Source organism: Rhipicephalus sanguineus, chromosome 2, assembly GCF_013339695.2.
Source record: "Rhipicephalus sanguineus isolate Rsan-2018 chromosome 2, BIME_Rsan_1.4, whole genome shotgun sequence".
Classification (NCBI taxonomy): Eukaryota; Metazoa; Arthropoda; class Arachnida; order Ixodida; family Ixodidae; genus Rhipicephalus; species Rhipicephalus sanguineus.
Window position 1 is genome coordinate 153238402 of NC_051177.1, and position 22626 is coordinate 153261027.

The 22626-nt window shown below is 45.5% G+C and overlaps 1 protein-coding gene across 1 annotated transcript in view; it reads left to right on the forward strand.

Annotated features, from left to right (window-relative positions):
- Nucleotides 1-22626, forward strand: part of LOC119383812 (MAM and LDL-receptor class A domain-containing protein 1) — a 167892-nt gene that overhangs the window by 23714 nt on the left and 121552 nt on the right. Inside the window, exons 8-13 of the mRNA XM_049412968.1 lie at nt 9672-9806; nt 14726-14871; nt 16086-16170; nt 17314-17433; nt 18145-18300; nt 20288-20370. Of these exons, the coding sequence (XP_049268925.1) occupies nt 9672-9806; nt 14726-14871; nt 16086-16170; nt 17314-17433; nt 18145-18300; nt 20288-20370 (725 nt within the window). The remainder of the gene's footprint in view (nt 1-9671; nt 9807-14725; nt 14872-16085; nt 16171-17313; nt 17434-18144; nt 18301-20287; nt 20371-22626) is intronic.

A 22626-nucleotide genomic window follows, 5' to 3' on the forward strand; every position in this document is an offset into this window, starting at 1 on the left:
CGCTGCAAGTACTATCATCATCATTAGAAAAACGCGTTTTTGCGGTTGGTTTGCCCTGGTCGCGCTACTGCGCTTTTTGTTCCCTGTGGTATTTTGTTCTTTGTCGTTGCTAAATCGCTGCTCGCGTGTGTAATATTTATCGCCAGGTGACCAAACTGGCCTCGACTGGCAAAAACAACGTGAATCAAGTAAGGTTTGCATCGTTTATTGTGAGTGCCCAAGCTGGTACAAGCAATGTATACAGTCAGTTCCAATCAAAACAAGTTACTCATACACGTCGAAAGCTTTCAACCCGTACGTGTGTAATCAGTCTGAAAGCTGACAAATATGTGCATATAACTGAACACCGAGATCGCCGAAAGAACGTTGCTCTCGTTGTATAGCAGCGTCCGAGTTTTAACAGCATAGCTTTAGGACAGGGGTCTTATCCTACCGATAGTTATGCGGCGCTTGCCAGGTTGTGTTGATCTTTGAGTGCATGGTGTGGAGTCGGAAACGAAACGTGCGCTACGCCGACAGATAGTTGGCGCAATGAGAGCAATGTAGTTTTGATTAATCTTTTACGCAAACAATCGCGGATGCGTACAGTTCTGCATCCTCGCTCTGCGATGTCACCTTGAATGCGTTACAAATAAAGAATATCGCGTTGTGTCTACAGGGCAGGCACGAATTTCTCGGCTAAATTCTCGGCCGTGAAGGCATACCATAGGTATTACGTATTCAGGTAATAGGTGGAAGAAAATATTTCAGGCTCGTTTTGTTCCTCGATATAGTTCAGTTACACAGTTTCTACAGCTAGAATTTCTTGGCGCTAGTAGTAATCGGACTGCTGAGTATGCAGCATAGATGAATGCTAAAGAAACGGAGATTTTAGGCGAGTGCTTACAGATTCTAGAAGCACAATTCTAAGAAAATAAGCTTTAGGCATTCAGTGTATATCTTTGTTGGTGTTCGCACAGAACACTAAACAACTTCTCAGCCGTAAGCACAATCTCTGTATCACAGACATGTCGATAGAACTTGAGCACTCTATTGCAAGCAGACTCACGAAATCAAGCTGTGGGGCATGATGTGAAACCATGATGTGTGTTATTTACTTTTTCAATATATTTGGGCTTGGGAGCTCAAGTATGTATTCTCCCTGCTACTTTTAGAAGCTCCGGCTTGAAATACTGCCACATGCGCACCTTTCTTTCTATGTTTTATGTTATTGGCCAATTGCACGTGTAGTTACTGCGTTGCGCAAACCGTGCCAGAATGTCTGGGAACATTCCAGATTATTTTAGGATCTTCTGTTAGGCTGGAGCGTGCAACTGCAAACAGCTCAGTTTATTGTCGAACTAACGCAGCCACCAGTGATAGTGCTCGAATGTTCGATGGCGCAGGTATAAATGCCGACGCGCCTTGCCACAGATCAGTTTATCGACGGCCGACGCCTGTTCGCCGCTATCAGTGTGCAGTGTGTATTGCTGTAGTTTGACTTTTCGTTTGCCGGCCACAAGTTCGGCCGAATAAAAAGTTTCATCTTGGACACACCGACTGCTGCTTTCGTCGACGTCACGACCCCGTGACAATACGTAAAATCTTGTAGTGTGGCTGTGGATAAGTACAAGTTCATGTATGTTTTAAATTACCTCTTCGATTTCCTAGGTTTTTTTGGTGACAGTAGTTCACAGACTTTCACTTCATAGTGGTAGGTGCTACAACTGTGACATGTTAATTTAATTAAACAGCAGAAGTAGGTGTGTTCAAACAAATTTGGGACGTTTCTCTGATATGTAAAAAAGAAAACACTACCACACTCACTGAACACAATCTCACTCATCACGACAACGTAAACGTGCTTGGTGAAGCTGTGCTGGAAGAAGTGCTCGTCAAACTTATAATTTGTTTATTAGCTGTAAATAATTTGAAGGAGCCCATTGAACATATGTGTAAAGGCTAATGTAATTGAGCACAGCCTTCTAAAGCTTTGTCGTATCTTCTTGTAAACTTCTATGATCTAAACACAGTTAATTAAGGCAAAACAGTTTTGAGCATAGTTTGCAAACTGTCTCATAATGCACAACTAAATGTTCCATTTATGTTGCGCGGTGGCTGCATTTTCGATGGAGGCGAAAATGTTTGAGGCCCGTGTACTTAGATCCCAGGTGGTCGAAATTTCCTGAGCCCTCCACTACGGCGTCCCTCATAATCATATCGTCGTTTTGGGACGTTAAACCCCAGATATTATTAGATGTTGGAAATCTCTGCTAATTCCCCTCACTGCTTTGATGTTCGTTTTGTAATGTGATTTATAATTAAAAAAAAAAACTGACCCTACGTTTCGAGACTCGTTTGGTCTCTTAGTTTTTTTAAATTAAGAAGACTAATGATTAAACGTGGCTGGAGAGTCTTTCTATTCTTATCATCTTGCCCAACCAGACAGATTTCTATATATTTACCTTTAAATTTATAATTTCTGATGATTCACATGCAAACCATGATATGATTATGAGTCATACAGTAGTGGGCAACTCTAGATTGATTCTAACTGACTGGCGTTTAACAAACGCAGTTGTAGCCTTGAAGAAGACAAGACTGCTTGTCGAAACATTTGCTCCAGTGACACCTCTTGTTCACAAATTTGTCGTCTCTTCAAGCTTCCGTCTTTCCCTGAACTTCAGACGCAGATCTAAGCACACGAGTGTCTTTGTATTTCGCCCCCGATGAAATGTGACCACCGTGGCTGGGTATAAAACCTTCGTCGTTGAGCTCAGCAGTGCCAGGTAACGTAACTAATGCTCGGAGCTAGTGCTCAATTTCAACGCTATTGCGGTGTAGATTGCATGACACAGTAGACAGCTAATACTTGTAGACGATTGTAGGCACAGCTCCATGAGATGCCTGGTAAACCATTCACAAATACAGCATTGCAAGCGTGAGGTTCAAGATGACCTGTTGTAGCAGCAGACATTCACATGTTTCGCCGCACTTGCAGAGTGGACATTCGGGGGTAGTCACCCTGTCGTTGCCTGGCAATCCTGGAAAAACAAGTAATGACATCACCAGATATTGATAAGCATAATCAATGAAATATTAAATTTTGCAAAACAAACATATGAACATAGTGAACAAAAACAGCGGTTTGTTATACATATATGTAAACGTACCTCATAATGCATGTTGTATCACTCGGGCTAGCTTCTTTACCAAGGCGTGTCATGTAACGGGTGCCTTGCTCATTACACACAGCTGTTTCCTTGTCAGGCCAGGAGGCTACAGCAGAAAAAAAATATTTCTGATTATAGTGACGGTTTTTTATCACACTCCTAAACTAACAGCAGGAGAAATGAGACCTCTAAACCTGGCTTCTTCTTTTTTTTTTTTTTGCAAATGCGATCCGGCAAACTATAACTCATATGTTTTTTGCACTGATATACGGGCTAGTTACGAAGATACATGCGAGGCGTTGGTGATGCAACTGCCTCCCTTTATTTATTGCAGTGGCCTGGTTAATGTTAACTGAACGATAAAACTCGGCAACACGCTCCCACGTGAAGCCACGCCGCAAGGAACGCACGTTTTCTCAACGACAGAGTATGACGTTGAAAAATTGAATATTGCAGTGCGTCGCCTCCGTGTGACACCCACACAAAACCATTGGTTAAAAAAAACTGAAGCAATGGGTCTTTACTCACCGGTCCGTGTATTCTCGGGCTTGAAACGAGTGTCATCCGGTGAAAGCTTCAAGGGTCCCTTCGTTCCCCTGAAGTCAGCTGAATGCACTTCGCGAAGGAATTTTAACGAGTCAAAACGAACAGAACAAAAGCGAGTGTGTCGGCCGGCAGTGGCTCGAAACATTTACAGCGAAACGAAACAGCGCGAGACCCATCCCAATGCACCGCGAACCGTTACCTGTCGTTGCGCCGCGGTATATTTTGAAATGAAGATAATGATGCCGATAGGCTGCTGAAAACTACGAGTTTGTTGGAGCAAAAACTATTACAAAAGATTGATGACGTGGTACCTGGAAAGGCAAGGCCACTTAGTATAAACAGCAATTTGTTTTATTGAAGTGTAACAGTAAGCAAACAACTAAACTTCCTTATTTCAAGAATATTTTAATTTGAAGTTTGGGCCCGACGAGGGCGCCCCTACATAAAAAGTCAAATAGCGCGAATGGCGGCCACCACAACGTCGCCATGTTATCCTAACGCAGAGGTTAGTAGATCCACTCCCGCTGTTTGAAGCTGGAACTCGCCGCGGTCGATTTTTTCGCCCTCTGCGGCGATCGCTGGAACTTGAGACTTTCCAGGGCCTGCTACTACGACGATGACGACTACGAGGGACGAACGGGTGCCGCCTTAAGGAGCTTCGCCCCTAAAAGCCGACCGCTCGCGCTGCAGAACCGTTCACTGACCACCCCGTATATATAGGCACTGGATTTTGACCTCCAAGGTAGTGCGTGTTTGCGATTTCTCCTGTGCGTGATTAAACAATGAAAATTCACAGCGTACATGTAAAATAAAGTGAGCTGCAAGTCGTCATAACTCTCATCGAACCTTTAGTATAAACGCGCCCGATCTCACGTCGGTGATGATGTACTGGGCAGAATTCACGGAAGATTCACGGTTTACCGATGAACCTCCGCAGCTTCGCAAACTCATCATCATTCACTCCGTGGATATGCTGTGATTTTTTATCAATTAGCGAGCGAATTGTTGTGCTCTTGTTTGACTATGTAGGTTGTGTTTCTTTGGACTGTAATTTGTATAACTTACTTTCATTTATTTTTTTAATTCAGTGTGATGCATTACGTTGGAAAACAATGGCACTTGGACCGTTTCTATCTGCCCTTCTATCAATCTAGCCACCTACGTCTTGGTGCGGTCGTGGTCGCCTACTTAACATGGTATACACCAAAATTGGCATAGGAGAGTATGAGCGTGTGAGGCACAGAACTGATAGGTCATGACATGAATAACATGAAGTGCCTGTCGCATGCGTCATGAAACCCTTTCGCACTGTCACGTGTGGCGGATACCCACCACGGCCGGTTTTATACGGTTATGTGCTACAGGTAGTGCGCAGTCTATATCGCCCCGGGTCATTGAAAATAGATATTTAAATCTTATTAGACACTTTGCGTGAATACACAAGGGACAGACATAATGAATTGTTATAGTTGACAAATTTATTATAGCAAATAAAAGCTTACATATGGACCATGATTCAAGATGTTATAATATCGCGCTGCTCGTCCCGGCAGGAATACGCCAACGCACGCTGCTTACTCTTCGTTTCGATTAAAGTGATGGCCATGACGTAACGTGAGTGCCAGCATTACGTCAGAAAATGAGCCACCCTTTAGACGGCAGTGTTGTTAACATGCCTTGCAAGTCGACGACATGCACACAACTACTCAAATTACACAACGTCGTCGATAGATCTCGATAAATTTGGCTGAAAGCGTTGCTAAGTAGCTGCTCGCTTAGTGCTTCGCATAAAATAGAGTTCAACAATACGTGGGATCTGCTGGAATGTTCGTCTATTTCCAGCTGTATTTTCTGGGTTCCACCGGCAGTGCTTCTTTTTTTTTCAGACGCGTAAGATAGGGGGAGGCATTGGGGCAACTGCTGCCCCCCTCCCCCCCAAAGACGGGCGGCACACCCTATGGTTCTACATAGGTAGCGTAAATCAAAGTCTCGAACAAACTTTGAAAAAACATCGAAAATTTTCACCAAGATAATCACACATTTATTCTTGGTGTCTCCCTCCCGTCCCAATTCACAGTCTGTCTTCACTATATTTGCTCGGTGTTTGCTTATATATATATATATATATATATATATATATATATATATATATATATATATATATATATATGTGTGTGTGTGTGTGTGTGTGTGTGTGTGTGTGTGTGTGTGTGTGTGTGTGTGTGTGTATTTATATATAACTGTGACTTTTCACCCCAAAGGCGACGCAATGAATGCGATAGCAACAAAGTGAAGTGACGCTGGCAGCTAACTGTATTGTATCCGATCTCGCGTAACTACAAAACGCTGGTATAAGATAATACGGCCGCTCCAGGGAGCGATTCTCTCCGCATAGTCACTTCGCGTTGAGCGCGCAGCATGTAGAAGCCGCCCGCTGTGATGGCTTTCGAGATCGCGCGCGCGACAGCGCTCGCGACCGCGCCCTTAGATTCAAACTACAAAGTTGCTCCTCGCGCGACAACCCCCCCCCCTCGTGCCTTCGCGTCTTTTTTCATGCTGGTTAAAGATGGGTGGGCGTTCGACGGCAGGCCTTCTGAGCAGGGTGATGTTATCGCATGCACCCTTCGAGCGAAGGATGCATGCGATAACTGCTTCGGCCGCGTTGGTCGTCCCCGCTCGCGCGCTTTTCACCGTGGTAGAATACACGATGCACGGGGGGATTTTATCGATTTGGACTTCATACCGGAAGGACATGACGGCGACGGCAACGGCAAAAACCCGTTGAGACTGTCCATATAATTTCTATCGCCATAATAAAACACAGCTATCTTCATACTACGCAGCATATGAGTTGATAACTTGAGGCGCGATATAAATGAAAAGTAAAAGAATATAATACCGTTATGAGCGAAAGTCGTAAGCATTAATATCAACCGCCGTTTCAACATTCCTTGCGTTTCATCAGAGTCGCGTGCTACATGTTTTGTTTGCCTATATTAGTATATAATAATATCTGGCGTTTAACGTCCCAAAACCACGACATGATTATGAGAGACGCCGCAGTGGAGCTCCGGAAATTTCGACCACCTGGGGTTCTTTAACGTGCACCTAAATCCAAGTACACGGGCCTCAAACATTTTCGCCTCCATCGAAAATACAGCCGCCACGGCCGGGATTCGATCCCGCGACCTTCGGGTCAGCAGTCGAGAGCCATAACCACTAGACCACCGTGGCGGGGCGTTTGCCTCCTTAGTATATGTGCTGTAGTGACTGAGTGAATATATGACACTTATTTTTCGGTCATGAAATTTTACATGAGAAACGTCGATGCCGCCCGTTATGTCAAATTGGTCCGGCGTAAACCGAGAAGTATCGTATTGGCATGCATATTTAGGTGAATAGGTGTGGTTCCGTGTTGGTATAGAATCCAATACACCAATAGAGACTGAATAAGGAACAGGCAAGGACAACCGAATTATCCCAAGTGCAATTTATTGAAAGAAAATGCACATGAGTTGGAATGTACAGAGATAACTGCGCAGTACCAACATTGAGAACAGGTAATCGAGCAGACCATGACTACACTAAACATGAACTTTACAAGAACCAGGAACATAGAACGATGGGTTCCAAGGGTGGATAAAAAGTAACCGATATGTAATAATATCTGGAGTTTAACGTCCCAAAACCACGATATGATTATGAGAGACGCCGTAGTGGAGGGCTCCGGAAATTTCGACCACCTGGGGTTTTTTAACGTGCACCTAAATCTAGGTGCACGGGCCTGAAATATTTTCGCTTCCATCGAAAATGCAGCCGCCGCGGCCGGGATTCAATCCCGCGGCCTACGGGTCAGCAGTCGAGCGCCATAACCACTAGACCACCGTTGCGGGGCGATATGTAATTGAGGGCGCTTGTTCAAAAAATGATAGATATAACACTTACGCACACGTTGCCAGTTTTGCGAATACGAAGCGTTTCCATTATTTCACGTGCCGGCCTTTTGTGGGGCTAAAACAAGACAGTGGCATTACAGAAGAAAAGTACAGATTTGTGCGAGCGTCAGTGTGTCACTTAGCAGGCACTTCAATATGACGGAAGCGTTTCACATTCACAAAGCTGGCCGTATGTGTATCAGTGCCCCAGCATTCGCTTTTCACAAAAAGAGATGCCAGTTTTGAGCGTCCTGAAATGCATATCAGTTACGCGACATAGGCCCTTGGAACCTGTGGCTTTATCGTTTTACAGCGAAAGCTGTTATGAAATCACAACAAGGGCCGTTTTCGGCGCCGTAGTTGTCCGCCACCGTCGGTGTCCGTAACCACTATCGCTCGAAATAAGAAAAATAAACGAAATAAGAAAATATTTCCAGGATGGAACGAGGTTCGAACCTGGGCCCTCTGCGTGGGAGCCCAATATTCAACTTCGGAGTCATGCCGGTGCTTAAAACTGCTTTGCAAAAAGACACTATACAGGCCTTATGTCGGGAAGGAACCACATTAACGTATGTAATATAGCGTGGTAGAAGAGTAAAATAACAACCAAGAGTCGCACAACGCGAATGCTGCAACCAGGTAACCAGGCGTCACACAATACGAATTGCGCAACGAATGAGTTGTTGAATGCTTCCAACCCATTACAAGGGGCCCTGCCATAATTCTTCATCGACATCAGCCACAGCACCAACAAAGTGCACATAATGGCTTACAGGTGTTTAGCGGACACCACGGTTCTCCGCAACATGATGAAGAATTGCATAGTAGCTGCTTCCCTGCTTCACAAAAAATATGATGATTTATAGCGCAGTGTGTTCCTCGCAAGTGCACTTCTATTGGTTGCCAAGGAAGCCAATAAGGCTCCCATGATCCAATCCCTCAGGGTCTCAAGAAAGTAATTCCCTCTCTCTCTTCTTTCTCACGTAGCGTATGTTATAAAGCGTTGTAGGAGAGGTAAATAACGACCGGCCGTCCCACAATGCGAATTACGTAACCAGTGAGTCCTTTAAAGCTTCCAACTCATGACAAAAAGCTCAGGCATAATTCTTCATCGTCATCAGCCGTCGAATCAAGAAAGTGCACATAATGCCTTAAAGATGGTACCTCGCTTCACCACGACGAATAATGTCGTGGTGGGTGCTTCCCAACTTCAAAAAAATTATGATTTGTGGCGTAGTGGGTATGGTGCTAGTATATTTGCATTCGTAGCCCCAAGAGAGTTTATAACGGGCTCTAGAAATGCCGCTCTTCCAGCTTTCGCTGTGACTGTGCTGCGCTTTCCGCGCAGGCCTGGCGTTTTTCGGTTGGCGCAGAGTTCAAGGTTGGTGTAGTCATTGCCTGTTAGATTGCCTCTTCTCAAATGTAGTGAAGCGTAGTTGGCTCAATGCTATCCTATTTATGGGTTTTTTCTTTCAATAAAATTTCTATGTCGAGTATGCGCTTGTCCTTGGCTGTTCTTCATTCGCAGTTGGTGTTGTATTACCAATTTATCTCAACCACAATTCTCGATATACAAAAAGCATTACATAGCCAACTACGTGCGCAAACCACTTAAAACAACGATTTTTTTTCAATTTAGTAGAAAACAAAAGCACGCTGATCCTGTTGATATTCGGAATTGACTGCTTGCAGATAAACTTTTGCTCTAAGAGCTACATATTTGTCAAGAAATTTGAAAGCGCTGAAACTCAGTTTACAGCTTTCGTACTGATGAACACGCAAACTCATCGTTCATAAACTCAACGCGTAAATAAAAACCAGAACTCTTCGACGTTTTACATATTGGCTTTATCTGCCGAGTCTGTTAGGCTACACCCACCTGTAGCAACTTCACTACTATAAGCACTATTGCAATCATCATCGTCATGCTTTTCTGCGAGTGGTTTCATGGTGGTTCTCAAAGTGCTGTGAACATTCAATAAAATAATTAAATGAGATTCCGATTAACAAAGTGGGGTTTCGTTTTCATGTGTTTCAGGATACTACCTGCTTCTTTCTTCGAATGCTACGAGGCCCAGTAGGAGAATAGGGCGTGCAATCATCGATTCTCCGGTCATCAGAAACACCAACAAATATTGTACCCTCATGTTTTGGTTCAACTACGTTGCGAATGGTGAGTTCGCTGATTTATGGAAGTACCCCCTTTCTTGGCGTTAATTGTCGATTGATTACATCTGAAATCTTATTAACTAATAGTATCTCTTTTTAGAGAACGCTAAAACATGCGGTATCAAGTTGGGTGTTGCTTGGTTAGCGTTCTGCATAACTTAAAGCAGTGAGTCACCTAATGCAATGCAGAGTTTTCTTGCCAGCGGCATCCTACTACGGCCATCTTTGACATTTAACTAAAATGAAGGGTAAATCTGTCTAGCGTATGTAGCTTCTAATCATAGCTGCGTTTAGTAACATAAGCACAACAAAAACGTAACTAAAAACGTAATCCTAGGCATGGTAGTGCTGTATTAATAGTCAACTGTCCAATAAAGCTATTGTCTAAGTGTTGCTGCAATCCTGGGTGCAAATGGTTTTGTGGCGACACACACTGAGCATAATGCCTCGCAGCCTCCGCCTCACTATCATTCAGCCCGGATTGACACGGCTGCACGCTGCTCCGCGTTCCGATAAGCCACAGTGCCACCGCCACGTCACCCGAGGTGTAGGCCACCGGTGGTGGCTACAAAACCAAGCTGCCAAGCTTGGAAGAGCCTCATTGCTTCGCTACCCAGACGAGCGCAGCGTCGGTATGCTGGCCCGCTACTGCTGCTAATCGAATTGAAGATTTTTATGTTTTTATGGTGGGATTTGTACTTCGCTAGGCTCGACATCCCACATCCTGTGACCCAGAAAACGAACACACCGTACCGCCATGGCCGACTTGGAAGCGCTTGCCGCTCTTCGCCAACAAGTACAAGGACTTCAACAGCAACTGCGGGCCCAGCAACTGCAGGCCCAGCAATAGCAGCATCCTGGCAACGTCTCCGCAACCCTGGCCGCACCTGCCGGCTTCACTGTGGACGTCAGAGCCCCTGCAGATGGTATTCCGCACACTGCTCCACGCGACCTCTGGCGCGTCCCTGTCAAGCTACTGCCGTTCAGGGTGGACTCGCCCGAGGTATGGTTCACCCAAGTCGATGCCCAGTTCTCCCTGGATGGCGCATTTCACAAGACTAGACCCACTACCATTACGTCGTCGCCCTTCTGGACGCCCGCTACGCCAATGAGGTTCGGAATATTCTTCCCAACCTACCGACGGTCAACCTGAATAACACCTGAAGACTGAACTCATCCGCTGCCTGTCACTCTCGGAAGACCAGAGTGTGCGACAACTTCAGTCCGCGGAACTTGCTAAGCGCAAACCTTCGCACCCGCTACGATTGGTACCTCTCAACACTCGACATCCCACATCTTGTGAGCCGCCACACGCGAGCTCTCGCGGGCATCATGGAGGTCCAGGATTCTTTCCGGCGAGTACTTTGGCTACAACGACATCCTCCACACGTCCAGGCCTTTCTGCAGGCTAAGGTTATGCTACCTCTAGACCAACTTGCCGAGATCGCGTCATCGAGGTCTCCTTGCCGTAGTTTTCAACCACCATCCAGGCTGTCGCCGCACCGCTGAACACCACAGAGCTAGCGCGCCGTATCGACGATATCGATCGACAGCTCACCTGCATTCAATGAGGCCTGGCATATTCGTCACCGACCAAATCAAGAAGCAGAGCTCCTTTGTCGACAGTGGTTCCGGCATTTGCTGCTACCCACGAGCCAATCTTCAAGGTCCCCGTCCGCCTACGTCTTTCGAGCTCAGGGCGGCGGACCGGTCCACAACCAAGACCTACGGCTCGCTCCGCCTGCACGTGCAGCTTGAAAACCTACGCCGTGACCATCACTGCAATTTCGTCATCGCGGACAACGCTGAGCCAATATTAGGCTCAGACTTTGTGGCAAACTACGACCTCCTTCCAGCCTGCCGCAACGACCGTCTCATCGATGTGACAGCGGGACATGTTTCTCCAGGCCAGCGAACGGCCACCCACCAGCCCAGCTTCAAGGTGCTCAGTGTCGAAAATCATTCGCCGTACCACGATATCCTCGTCGAATCTCCCCCTTTGACACGCCCCAGCAGGCTGCCACGCAACGTGCAGCATACTACCGTGCACTATATCCGGACCACTCCAGGCCTTCCGGTTTTCTGACGCCCTCGTCGCCTTGCCCCGGACCACATGCACATAGCTAAATCAGAGTTGGAGGCCATGCTCCGCGAAGAAATCGCCCGCCGCTCCGACGGCCCATGGGCCTCGCCACTTCACTTTGTCCCGAAGACCGAATGCTGGTGGTGTTGTAGGATTACTCTGCCGTCAACACGCGCATCATCCCAGACAGGTACCCCGTTCACCAAATACAGGACTGCGCCCATCGCATTCACGGCTGCCGCGTCTTCTCCGTGCTAGACTTGGTGAAGGCCGATACGCAGATACCGTCAATCCGTCCTACGTCCCGAAAACTGCAATCATTACCCCTTTGGCTTGTTTGAGTTTCCCTTCATGAGTTTTGGCCTAAGGAACGCTGGGTAAACACTGGAGCACTTTATAGATGAAGTCGTCCGCAGCCTTGACTTCAGCTCCTTCTACCTTGACGACATACTGGACTTTTCCCGTTACGCCGAAGATCACCACAGGCACCTTCGCCTACTGTTCGAACGCCTCGATGACGTCGGCCAACTTGTGAACGTTCAAAAGAGCACGCTCGGCGCTTCCGTCGTTCATTTCCTCGGCCAAGAAGTTTCAGCAGAGGGAACTCAACCCTTGTCTCAACGCATCTCAGACTTGCAGGACTACCCTCACGCCACCACCGGTAAAGTCCTTCGCCGTTTCCTCGGCATGTGGAAATTCAACAGGCGTTTCTTGCATCACGCCGCCGACTACCAGGCTTCCCCTCATGATGCCTTGGCTGGTCCACCTGGAAACCAACCAGACACGTGAAGTGCGACTTCAGCGCAAAATTTCGAAGAATGAAAGCTGCTCTATGAACCTTGCACCCGTGCCAAACGCTCCCTTGAGACTCTTCATAGACGCTTCCAGCTTCACAGTCGGCGCCGTCCTCATGCAACGCGTAGGCAACACCTGGCAGCCCTTGGCGTTCTTCTCCAAGAAATTCTCAGCTCGGAAAACAACCCCTTGAACGGCCAGTTCCACTGACGAAACCACGACCCCCGTCCCGATGAGTTCGCCAGCTTACTACAGAGGACTTCCGGCGATATAAGAAGCAGTTCAACACTTTCGTCACATTCTCGAAGCGCAGCACTGAACTATCTATATCGACCACAAACATCTGACCTACGCCTTCTCTCAACGCCATGACAAACTCCCGCCGGTGCAGCAGAACCAGCTCTCGTTTAATGCCCAGTTTACCACCGACATTAAACAGGTCAGCGGGAAAGACAATGTGGTCGCCGACGCACTTTCACGCCTGGCAGCTATCAGCTCTTCGCAGATAACGGCTGACGCCATCGCCGAGACTCAGACTGCAGACTCTGAAATGCAGGAACTTCTTAAAGGCGGGTCCGCACTACAGCTGCAAGAAGTCCCCATATCTGGGTCGACAACCATAACCTACTGCGACATGTCGAGAGGACGAAGCAAGCCCTATATGCCCCTGTCTCATCGCCGTGGCCTTTTCACCCAGCTTCACAACCTCAGCCGACCCGATATACGCGCCTCTACACGCCTCGTGGCTGACCGCTATGGCTGGCCCTCCATGCAGCGGGATCGCCGCACCAGGGCGCGCTCCTGCATTCAGTGCCAGCGCACTAAAGTCACCAGGCACGGCACTTTACTGCTCCGAGCATTCCCTCAGCCATCCGGTCTGTTTCAGCACGTGCGCCTCGACATCACAGGACCCTTCCCCCCAGCTGGACCTTATCGCTACTTCCTGACTGCCCCATCGATCGGTATACTCGATGGACCGAGGCATGGTCCATTGAGGAAATCTCGTGCAGCGCAGTGCAGCTAATACAGCCACGCATAGAAGCAACATTGCTCAAGGCAGAGCCGCTTTGTACTGTATTCGATAGATTGTTCAGGCGCGCCAGGTTTGGGTATTGTTCAAGCGAGCTTTATTCGTGCAGCATATATTCGGTCATGCCGGCCAAGCCATCGATCGTATGTATAAATCGGTAAGTTCCACATCACTGTCAAATTCACTTTATCGACATGAAACTAAGGTTCACTTTTGACGACGAACGCACATGACATCCGTAATTTAACAATTATCGGTGGAAAGACGATCGCAAACGTTTTAATTGATATCAATCCTTACGAATGGCAATGGAACTTATAGGGACAAAAAAGAAGCCGCTGGCTCTTACACTCAGTATAGAAACGCAGAGCGGCTCTCCCACCAACGCAGTATTACAATAGAAGCGAAAGTTGAATCGTGGTGATGTGGACTGGTGCGCACGACATTAAGTCACGCATTCAGGCGTCAGCGCCGTGTCGCACAAGCCAGCTGAAGTGATTTTAGCTGGCTTGCTTCGATTCCCGGCCGCTTCGGCTGCGCAGATGCTCTGCAGAGCGCAGCAGATGCTCGCGGACTTAAGCTATGAGAGCCCAAGGTGGTGCAGGCAAGTTCTGCCGGTACTAATATATCAGGCAGAATCTCGAAGGACATCGACAAAACTCTAGAATAAGTTAACACCTACGCAGTGTGTGACGGCAAGGAAAATGATTGGTGAAAATTAGGGCATGAGCTCGAAGCACACTGCATCAGACAACAAACGTCCGATGCTCTGATTGACATTAAGAGAGCAAGGAAAAAGGTGTGTTGTATGAAGTATAAAAGCGATATCGGATGTACCACGAAATAAACTGCATCTTATCCTTAGCTCCCATTCATTGATCTTTTTATACTTGTCTTTTTTTCCCATTCACTATGAACTTGAGTTGCGTTACACGTAAGCGAACATCATTCGCTAACACGGACAGACATCAACGGCGTCTTCGGCCTAATACAATTGTCTCGTCCGCTGTTTCAGGAACGACTATAGACGTCGACCTGTTCATGAAAGCAGGCGGCTATACCTTCCGCGTGTGGGCTCTCAGTGCGCTGAGCGATATTCCCGAAGAAAGAACCTGGAGTGAAGCCGAAGTGGAAATTGGCCGCTATCGGTCAGAAATAAGCGTAAGTGAAGCAAACTTTAATTCTTCATTTAGCCTTATCATTTTCGTTGACCCGCTTATACAGTGGACGAGCTCAAGTCCGGTTAAGAGACCTGTGACACATACACTTAATCAGGGCCTCGTTAAATGCTGGCTATATCCGGGAAACCAGACGAAAAGTGCCCAGTTTCATGGCTATATCTAGCTCTTTAAGCGGAACCTGATTTAGAGTGCAAACGACGCAGCGCATTTTTCATTCTTCACGTGGGTACTTTCACTTAAACAGCGAATGCTGCCTATCCTGACTTAAAGATTGAAATGATAATATAAACTTGTAATCCAGCTTTTCTAGAGTGTTCAAACTATTTGTTCATGTTATGCAAAAATCTGTCACTTCGGTTTGGCCCTCGAATGCCCGAATAGCGATTTTGAAATCAAAGTACTTTCGTACAGTTTTCGAATACTTCACGATGATAGTGTGGACGATTAGGTGTGCAATAAGCCTAGAGCTAACGTACTAACGCACGTAATAACATGTATAACGTACTAGAACCGCTGTGATGCTGTGTCAGCTAGACGTTTTAATCTGGACCGCTCTCAATCGGCACAAGAGTAATTATGACATGGTTTTCGGCAGTGACTAAAAATTGGTACTGAAATGCGTCAGCATTCCAGTGGAGACTTAACAAGTCTCTCTGTCACGTAAGAAGATCATCAAAACGAACAAATAAATGATGAAAAGAAACTAGTTGCCCTTGGTGGGTCTGTGTTCGAACCCACTTCTCTCTTTCGGAAGGCTAGTGTCATAAGTACTGGGCTGCTGACGCGTGCTGAACATGAATATGTCTTAACTATGTGACTGTGTTGTACGCGCGGTGCAAGACAAGTTTAAAAACAGAACACTTTCATTGAAGGTTTAATTTAATTTTGCTGTAATGGAATAAAATTCTTCGCTAAGAAAAGATTCAAGCAGATATGGCGCACACAAGCGGGCACTCATGAAACCGATTGTCAACTACTGAAGCACAGCATAGCCTTCATAATTCGAAAAATGAAAAAGAAACACAATTTCGGTATAAAATGTGTTTAATGCTGGCCCAGTTACTATAGCAGTAATAAGGTTCTGCGAGAAAACCACTAGTGAGGGCTTTAGCATGCGTGTACCAAAACGTAGACAGATACTCTTCTAGGTTATTTTCTAAAGATTACCTTTAAAGGCTTGCCTTGTTTTTGCAGTTTTATTTCAACGGTGTTCAAAATAAGCCCGATCAATCACTGTTTGCTGTGGACGAGATCGAGTACGAATACTGTGCATTACCAGGTGAGAGAAAGAAATTTATTTTCCTTCTATCGTTAATGCTTATACATGCACTGTTAGCTAGAGAAATATTAGTCGGTATTCGAGGCTGTGGCGTCAGCGAATTAGCCAATCACCACTCTTCACGCCTAGAAAGATGCGTGGCTCACTGTGACGTAGAATAAGCATTGCATTGTTTCGAGAGCTATCTCTTCGAGTAAACAAAAATAGCCTTTTAAAAAATTAGTTGCACATTAATGCAGGCAAACTGTATATTTCCTGTCACCCCTATCACAATTTTCTAGACTCGGCCTTCCTGTATATTGAGTCTATGTTTTCTGCATACATCTTGTGGCTGTCCTGTGTAATTAATTTCATATAATTTTGGGGGCTTGAATGCTCAGTTATTCTGGTCGCATAGTGCGGTTGCCTTATGTATGGTCTGTAGAACCTATATACACATTCCGCACACCGTCAATCATTTCGAAACGTTACATTTAAAACAATACGCGATTAATGTTTGGTGAGAGGAACTCCGCAGCAAGTGCACAAGCTTCGTGAGATTCTCAGCTGACGTGGCTGTGTACACATAATTAGTTTTATATTTCACTACTATTTCCAGCTTGGAGATGAACCAGAGGACGCCATGTCGGCGATCATAGCAGCTGGAGACGGCACCACGTTCTCCAGTTGTGTTAGCGCATGTGGTAATTTGTTTTGATGGTTGAGTGCCGAAGTCGGAATCCCTGACCAGTTTACGCCACAGGATTTTGCCTACTTTTTGACTGCTTTCGAATTCATAAGAGCAAATGTTGCTAGAAAAGGCATTTTAGTGGTGATCTGCTGTCGCAAAGGAGAGGCCACGTAAAAGCAAGACTTCCGCAGACTAACTGGCCTAAAATGAGGCTGCGGCGATGACTCTAATCATCATGTCATCATGGCCACTTCAAAGAGGATATTTTAAATCCAGACTGGATGCGGTTCACACTGTTTGTGCTTGAGGAGTTAGTCTTGAAAGGCCACAGCGACCCGTCACTTATCTACAACGTTCATGCATAGATTGAACTTTGTGTTCCCGGAGTCAGGGAGGGAACTGGTCTCAGAAAAGGCGCGAAAACTTGACTAAAGCTGACATTATTAGTTGACTGCTTCTTTTTTAATGTGCAGCTAAAGAAGACAACTGTACCGAGATGCAGTTCCGTTGCTCTAACGGAGCATGCGTGATGAATTATGAGCGATGCAACTACGTGGACGACTGCGGGGACAACAGTGACGAGATGGACTGTGGTTGGTTGTCTAAATATGAGGCTTATATGAATTCAGAGTGTTTATTACAAAACTAAACTAACGAATAGAAAGATTTTCACTGCTTACGCCGTGTCGCAGCAATAAGATGGACATACAACATCATTAACAGCTAGGCGATATTACAGACCTTTGAGTGCCAAGCCACCGACTCTTTTGTTGAGTATTGATGGGAAACGCTTTGCGTCGCACTGTTTCTGTCATCACTATTTTTTAGTAGAGACTTTGTACAGTCAAATAGAAGAGTGTCCAACTTGCTTGAGACATGAAATACGTTCAGGGAAAGATACGCGCTTGGAGTGATCAGAAGTCAGTAACGCTGCTAAGGAAGGCACTGGCTGCCGCGATGAAGGCAAGTCCACTATTCGTAATGTGGGCCTCAGCGGCATTCCCTTTTTTAAAAATTTCTGACTTCTTACTTAACCATGCGATTTACCGTATTAGTCCTGATGCATACACCGCGATGGACGGTGAGGAACTCAAACATCGGTGGCAGATTATCAAAGCTCTGCTCAACATGGCGCAGTTTTTCAAATAGAATATTGAATGAATATTTTATCAATATTTTATGAGTATATTTAGTGGCTCCCTTTATCCAGTGCTATTTCTTTGCCAGCAAGTCGTCTCTAGATATCTTCTTAAGCAACTTTTCCTTATTTGGGATGTTCGTTTTGTGGAATTTCCTATCATTAGGTGACCACCCACTCAGCTGCAGCTTCGAGAACTCCTTCTGCGATTGGCTGCCTCAGGCACCTGCGGACAAAACGAAGAAAACATGGAGGCTCTACCGGCCATCGCCATTCCTCGTGGAATCACCGACGCGGGACCACACGACGGGAACACCGGAGGGTACAGCATGAATATATTATTGAACGACACTTCATTTAGGCTTATTGATTGATCACGACTGTCTAATGCTGTGGTGTATTATTGCAATAGCATATAGCAACATGTAGAAGTGATCTGTACACTTAACACGCAATTCGAAGAGCGGGAAAACGAAGTTATTGATAATAATGCCGGTCAACCTAAGCGCACTTATGGAAAAACCAGACGTGTCCAGGCTAGACTGCAGACACCAAGTTAAACGCAGCTTAAAGCATCGCAGTAAAGGCAGCATCGAGGTAATAAATTAGCCTGTAAATACATAGCTTTAGAAGGAGAAAGTTAAGGAGGACGTACATATTCTACTCAAGAAATAGTTGTAGGCTAGCTCAGCGACGAAACGCCTGAAAAAGAAATGACGAAAATGTAACTGTCTAATTCAAGAAGACATGAAAGAAATCTATGAATCATGAAACTTGATCAGTAAGAAGAGAGTAGATACTTGCAGGACACTTAAGCTTCGCCTTTAAGAGTGGAACGTCATAGCGTTATCATGCCGTATTGGCATCGCCTTCTCATTCGGTTGTTATACTTCACTTCCCTGCGGTCAGGACACCTCAGCCGCGCCTTGAAGGAAGGAATGTCTGTATGCGTAACATTGCCCGTTGTAACCTCTCCTTGAGCGCCTAGTGTAAGTACAATTGCGAAGTACGCACTACGCCATATTTCATCATCATTCCAAGTAGACGCGTAGTTATCATCATCATTTGAATACACGCGTATACGTAGCTAGGCACTTTTTTGGTGATGTGGCTGATGAAGATTATGATAATGAATTACGACTGAGTCCTATGTAATGAGTGGGCAGCATTAGAACACCAACTCGTTACGCAATTCAGGGGTATGAGGCTTGGTTGCATTCTACGTTTCTGCCGCGCAATATTACTGGTTCTCATTTATTTTCCGAATCCCCACCTTACCATAAAAGTTTTACATAAGGGGGAGGGACAAGAACGCAACTAGTAAGAACAGAAAAGCATTTTGCGTGCATACAGACTCGTAATAAGAAAGCACAGTAATGTCATTTAGGAAAAAAAGCGTAAGCGTGGTTAAACATGATTTTTCAGGCATTTACAATGTACAGTTCTTTTTCAGGGGCCATTTTACAACATATAGAAACTTAAATCATTGAATGATACATTTATCAAGACATCACTTTACGTGACTCCGCTCCTGATATGACATCTGTTTAGAGTATCTTTTCGATGAAGTTTCAAGTGCTGGCGAGGCTTTCAGGGAATGCATGTAACGCAACATAAGTAGCGTAATGTGATCAGAAAATTTTGATGGTATGGTTGAAACATCAGTGGGCCTCTATAGTGACTACGGCAGCCAGGCAACTGTTAAATGATGTCACACAAACAGGTTAGTGTGGTGCTTCACGTGTAACTAGCCAGGATGTTACAAAGCTTGAAAAAAAGGCGTTCCTCAAAACGCGACGGCTGAATCTTGAATGGTACCCGATATATTCCATGTTTGAGGGGGATGATATGTTACACACAAATAGTTTGGAGTATTACATGCAACATCACGAGGCTGAAAGTACATGACTTCTGAAAAAGACAGGTACACAAAACACAAAAAAAGGACGACACAAGCGCAATTTTGTGTTTTTTGTGTTTTTTGGGGTTTTGTGTATCTGTCTTAACCCGGTGTGCGCTGCCATTTATCTTGAATATGACCAACCAACTAGCCCACAAGTACGTTTTAAGAAAAAATGTTGATTAATTTGAAGTGAAACGCTAACGAAATTAAGAAGGCCATAAGCGTGCCTTCAGAATTGTACAGAATACTCGCCAATCTATTTTCAAACAGTTTGTTCCGCGCTTTCAAAGCAAAAGACAGGTTTAGGGGAGGATTTCTAACAAATGGCACCTTTTTGTAAGACTGAGGAACATTCAGTTTCATTTATGCCCTTTTCGTCATATCTCGTCGTAACTTTTCTGCGCAGGGCGGTTCATGATGATTCAATCGTCTACAACCGTAAATGCAACCGTCATCGGTCCAACACTTGACAACTCGACGTTTTGCGCGGTGAGTATGCGGTATGGTAATAGGAAGCACGCTCACTTGAAGACAGAGCGTTACAACTAGTTCGCAATCGAAACACCGTTTGCGCCCTTCCCTACACATTTTGCTAGACCCACACAAGCAACCCCATGTCAGCTGCATAACTAGAAAGCTAGAAGGCTTGAGCATCTGCGCTGGCGTTGATATCCTAGCCAATTATCAATTCCTCTTGTGCACATACTCGATGTTGGCAATCTTACCCTCAGCTCAATAGCGTCATAGGCGAGAATTACGCCGTCTCATTATTTGACACATCTTATTGTGCGGAAAAGCTTACTACAAGTATTAGCACATTTAATATGAAGTTCCTTTTTGATGGATTCTTCTTTAGTGCTTGATTGAAATGCAAACGACAATAACGAAGGGAGAGGAGGCAGTATTTTACCGTGCCCAACACGGCGGATGAAAACTCTACCGTCAAGCTAAGATTAATAAACAATAACTGAACTGGAAAGAAGCTTGTTTCAAATTATGGCAATGTAAAGCCCGTTCATTGCAATATATGTGGAGTAGTTCACGAGATACTACGATGTACATTCGATGGAAAAATCACTGAGCTGCCAGTCGTTAATGACTATCGTATACTACAAGCAAGAATGCTGGGCAAATCAATGTCCTCTGTCATTTCTCGTTCGACGGGCCCCTTGTACCGTTCTATGTAGCAATAGCAGGCTCCTTTAGAAGGTGTAAAACATAGAGAAAAATATCATTTTGAACAATCTATGGATAACTCGAGTAATGGCAAGGCTTCTGTCCCCACACGGACAGCGCTATTTCTTTCATCGGTATAAAGAGCGACAACCAAGATCCGGCCATGACTGCAAACTCAAGTTTAAACTGCGTGACAATTTGCACGAAAGAGCGCGGAATGAATTCAGAAAAACACTGAAGACAGCGCACCGCTGTGGATGATGGATAGAAGCAGGTACAGAGGGAGTAATACCACGTGTTTATATGAACGCAGTAACACTGGACCAGATGCAGCAGTATCCATTGAAAGATCCTACATACCATGTAAACGACCAGATCGCCATAGCGACACTAGAGCCTCCGTGAAAAGCCTGTATTAACAAAACAATCTAAGAGAAAATTTAAAAAATTCACGCTATACTTGTCCAGGCAGCGCCTTCGATGAAGGCGATAGTGCAAACAACAGTATAATCCATGAAATTCCAAATAGCACAAATTGGTCAGTTTTAACCAAAGAATGTCTGCGCTTGAAAACAACATAGCGACACTAAAGCCTCCGTGAGAAGCCTGTATTAACAAAACGATCGAAGAAAACATTAAAAGAAGTCCACGCAATACTCATCCAGGCAACACCGTCTATCAGCAACGGCGCAAGCAACAGTATAATCCACGAAATTGGAAATAGCACACATTGACCAGTTTTAATCAAAGAATGTCTGTGCTTGGAAATAACAATAAACAGGCAAGCAAAAACGTCAAATAACCGAGCACAGAAGTACACATAAAGAAAATCTTTGATAGTCAAGATGGCAAATAAAACGGGAACGAAAGATCACTCGCAGCTAAAAGTGCGGAAGTGAAACTGCCATTTCATAGTCTACAAACAGCAGTATCCAATTGTCACAAACGAGCGCGTCAATAAAGTGCGCGCGTTGTCGCTTTCAAACAGCAGCGGGATAGCACGGCGCCAGCCGCTCGCCCAAGAAGTGCGAACAACGAAAAAACAAGTATGAAAAGACGCCACGTGCGCGGCTCCTCACCCCTACTGACAGTCTAGGATCAAACGCCCGGCAAAGCCTGGAAGCCTCTCGAAGGAAAGCATGATGCCACGCCGAGTGCCGCCACCGGGAGCGGAATCAACAGAAAAATTCTCGCCCTTCGGCTGCACGCCAAAGAACACACCCGACGCTTCTGGAACCCGGGGTAGGGGAGATAAAAGCGTGCACCGACGACCAGTCAGTCAGTCGGTCCGGAGCAGGGTGTCGGAACGAAATGTTTTTCGTTTCGGTTTTAGTTTCGTTCCACCGCAAAAAGTTCCGTTCCGTTTCTGTTCCGAAACGAAAAAAAAATGTTCCGTAACGGTTCGTAACGTTTTTTTATGCAATAATTTGAAGTTAAGGTAATCATAAAAACATTGGACTTAGTTACTTGCCGTCCTCTTAAGAAAGTGAAATAGGGGTAAGACACGTTCTTCCCACGTTCTTCAGAGGTGCGGAAGTAAGTGTACCACGAATGTCTACCAACTAGCGC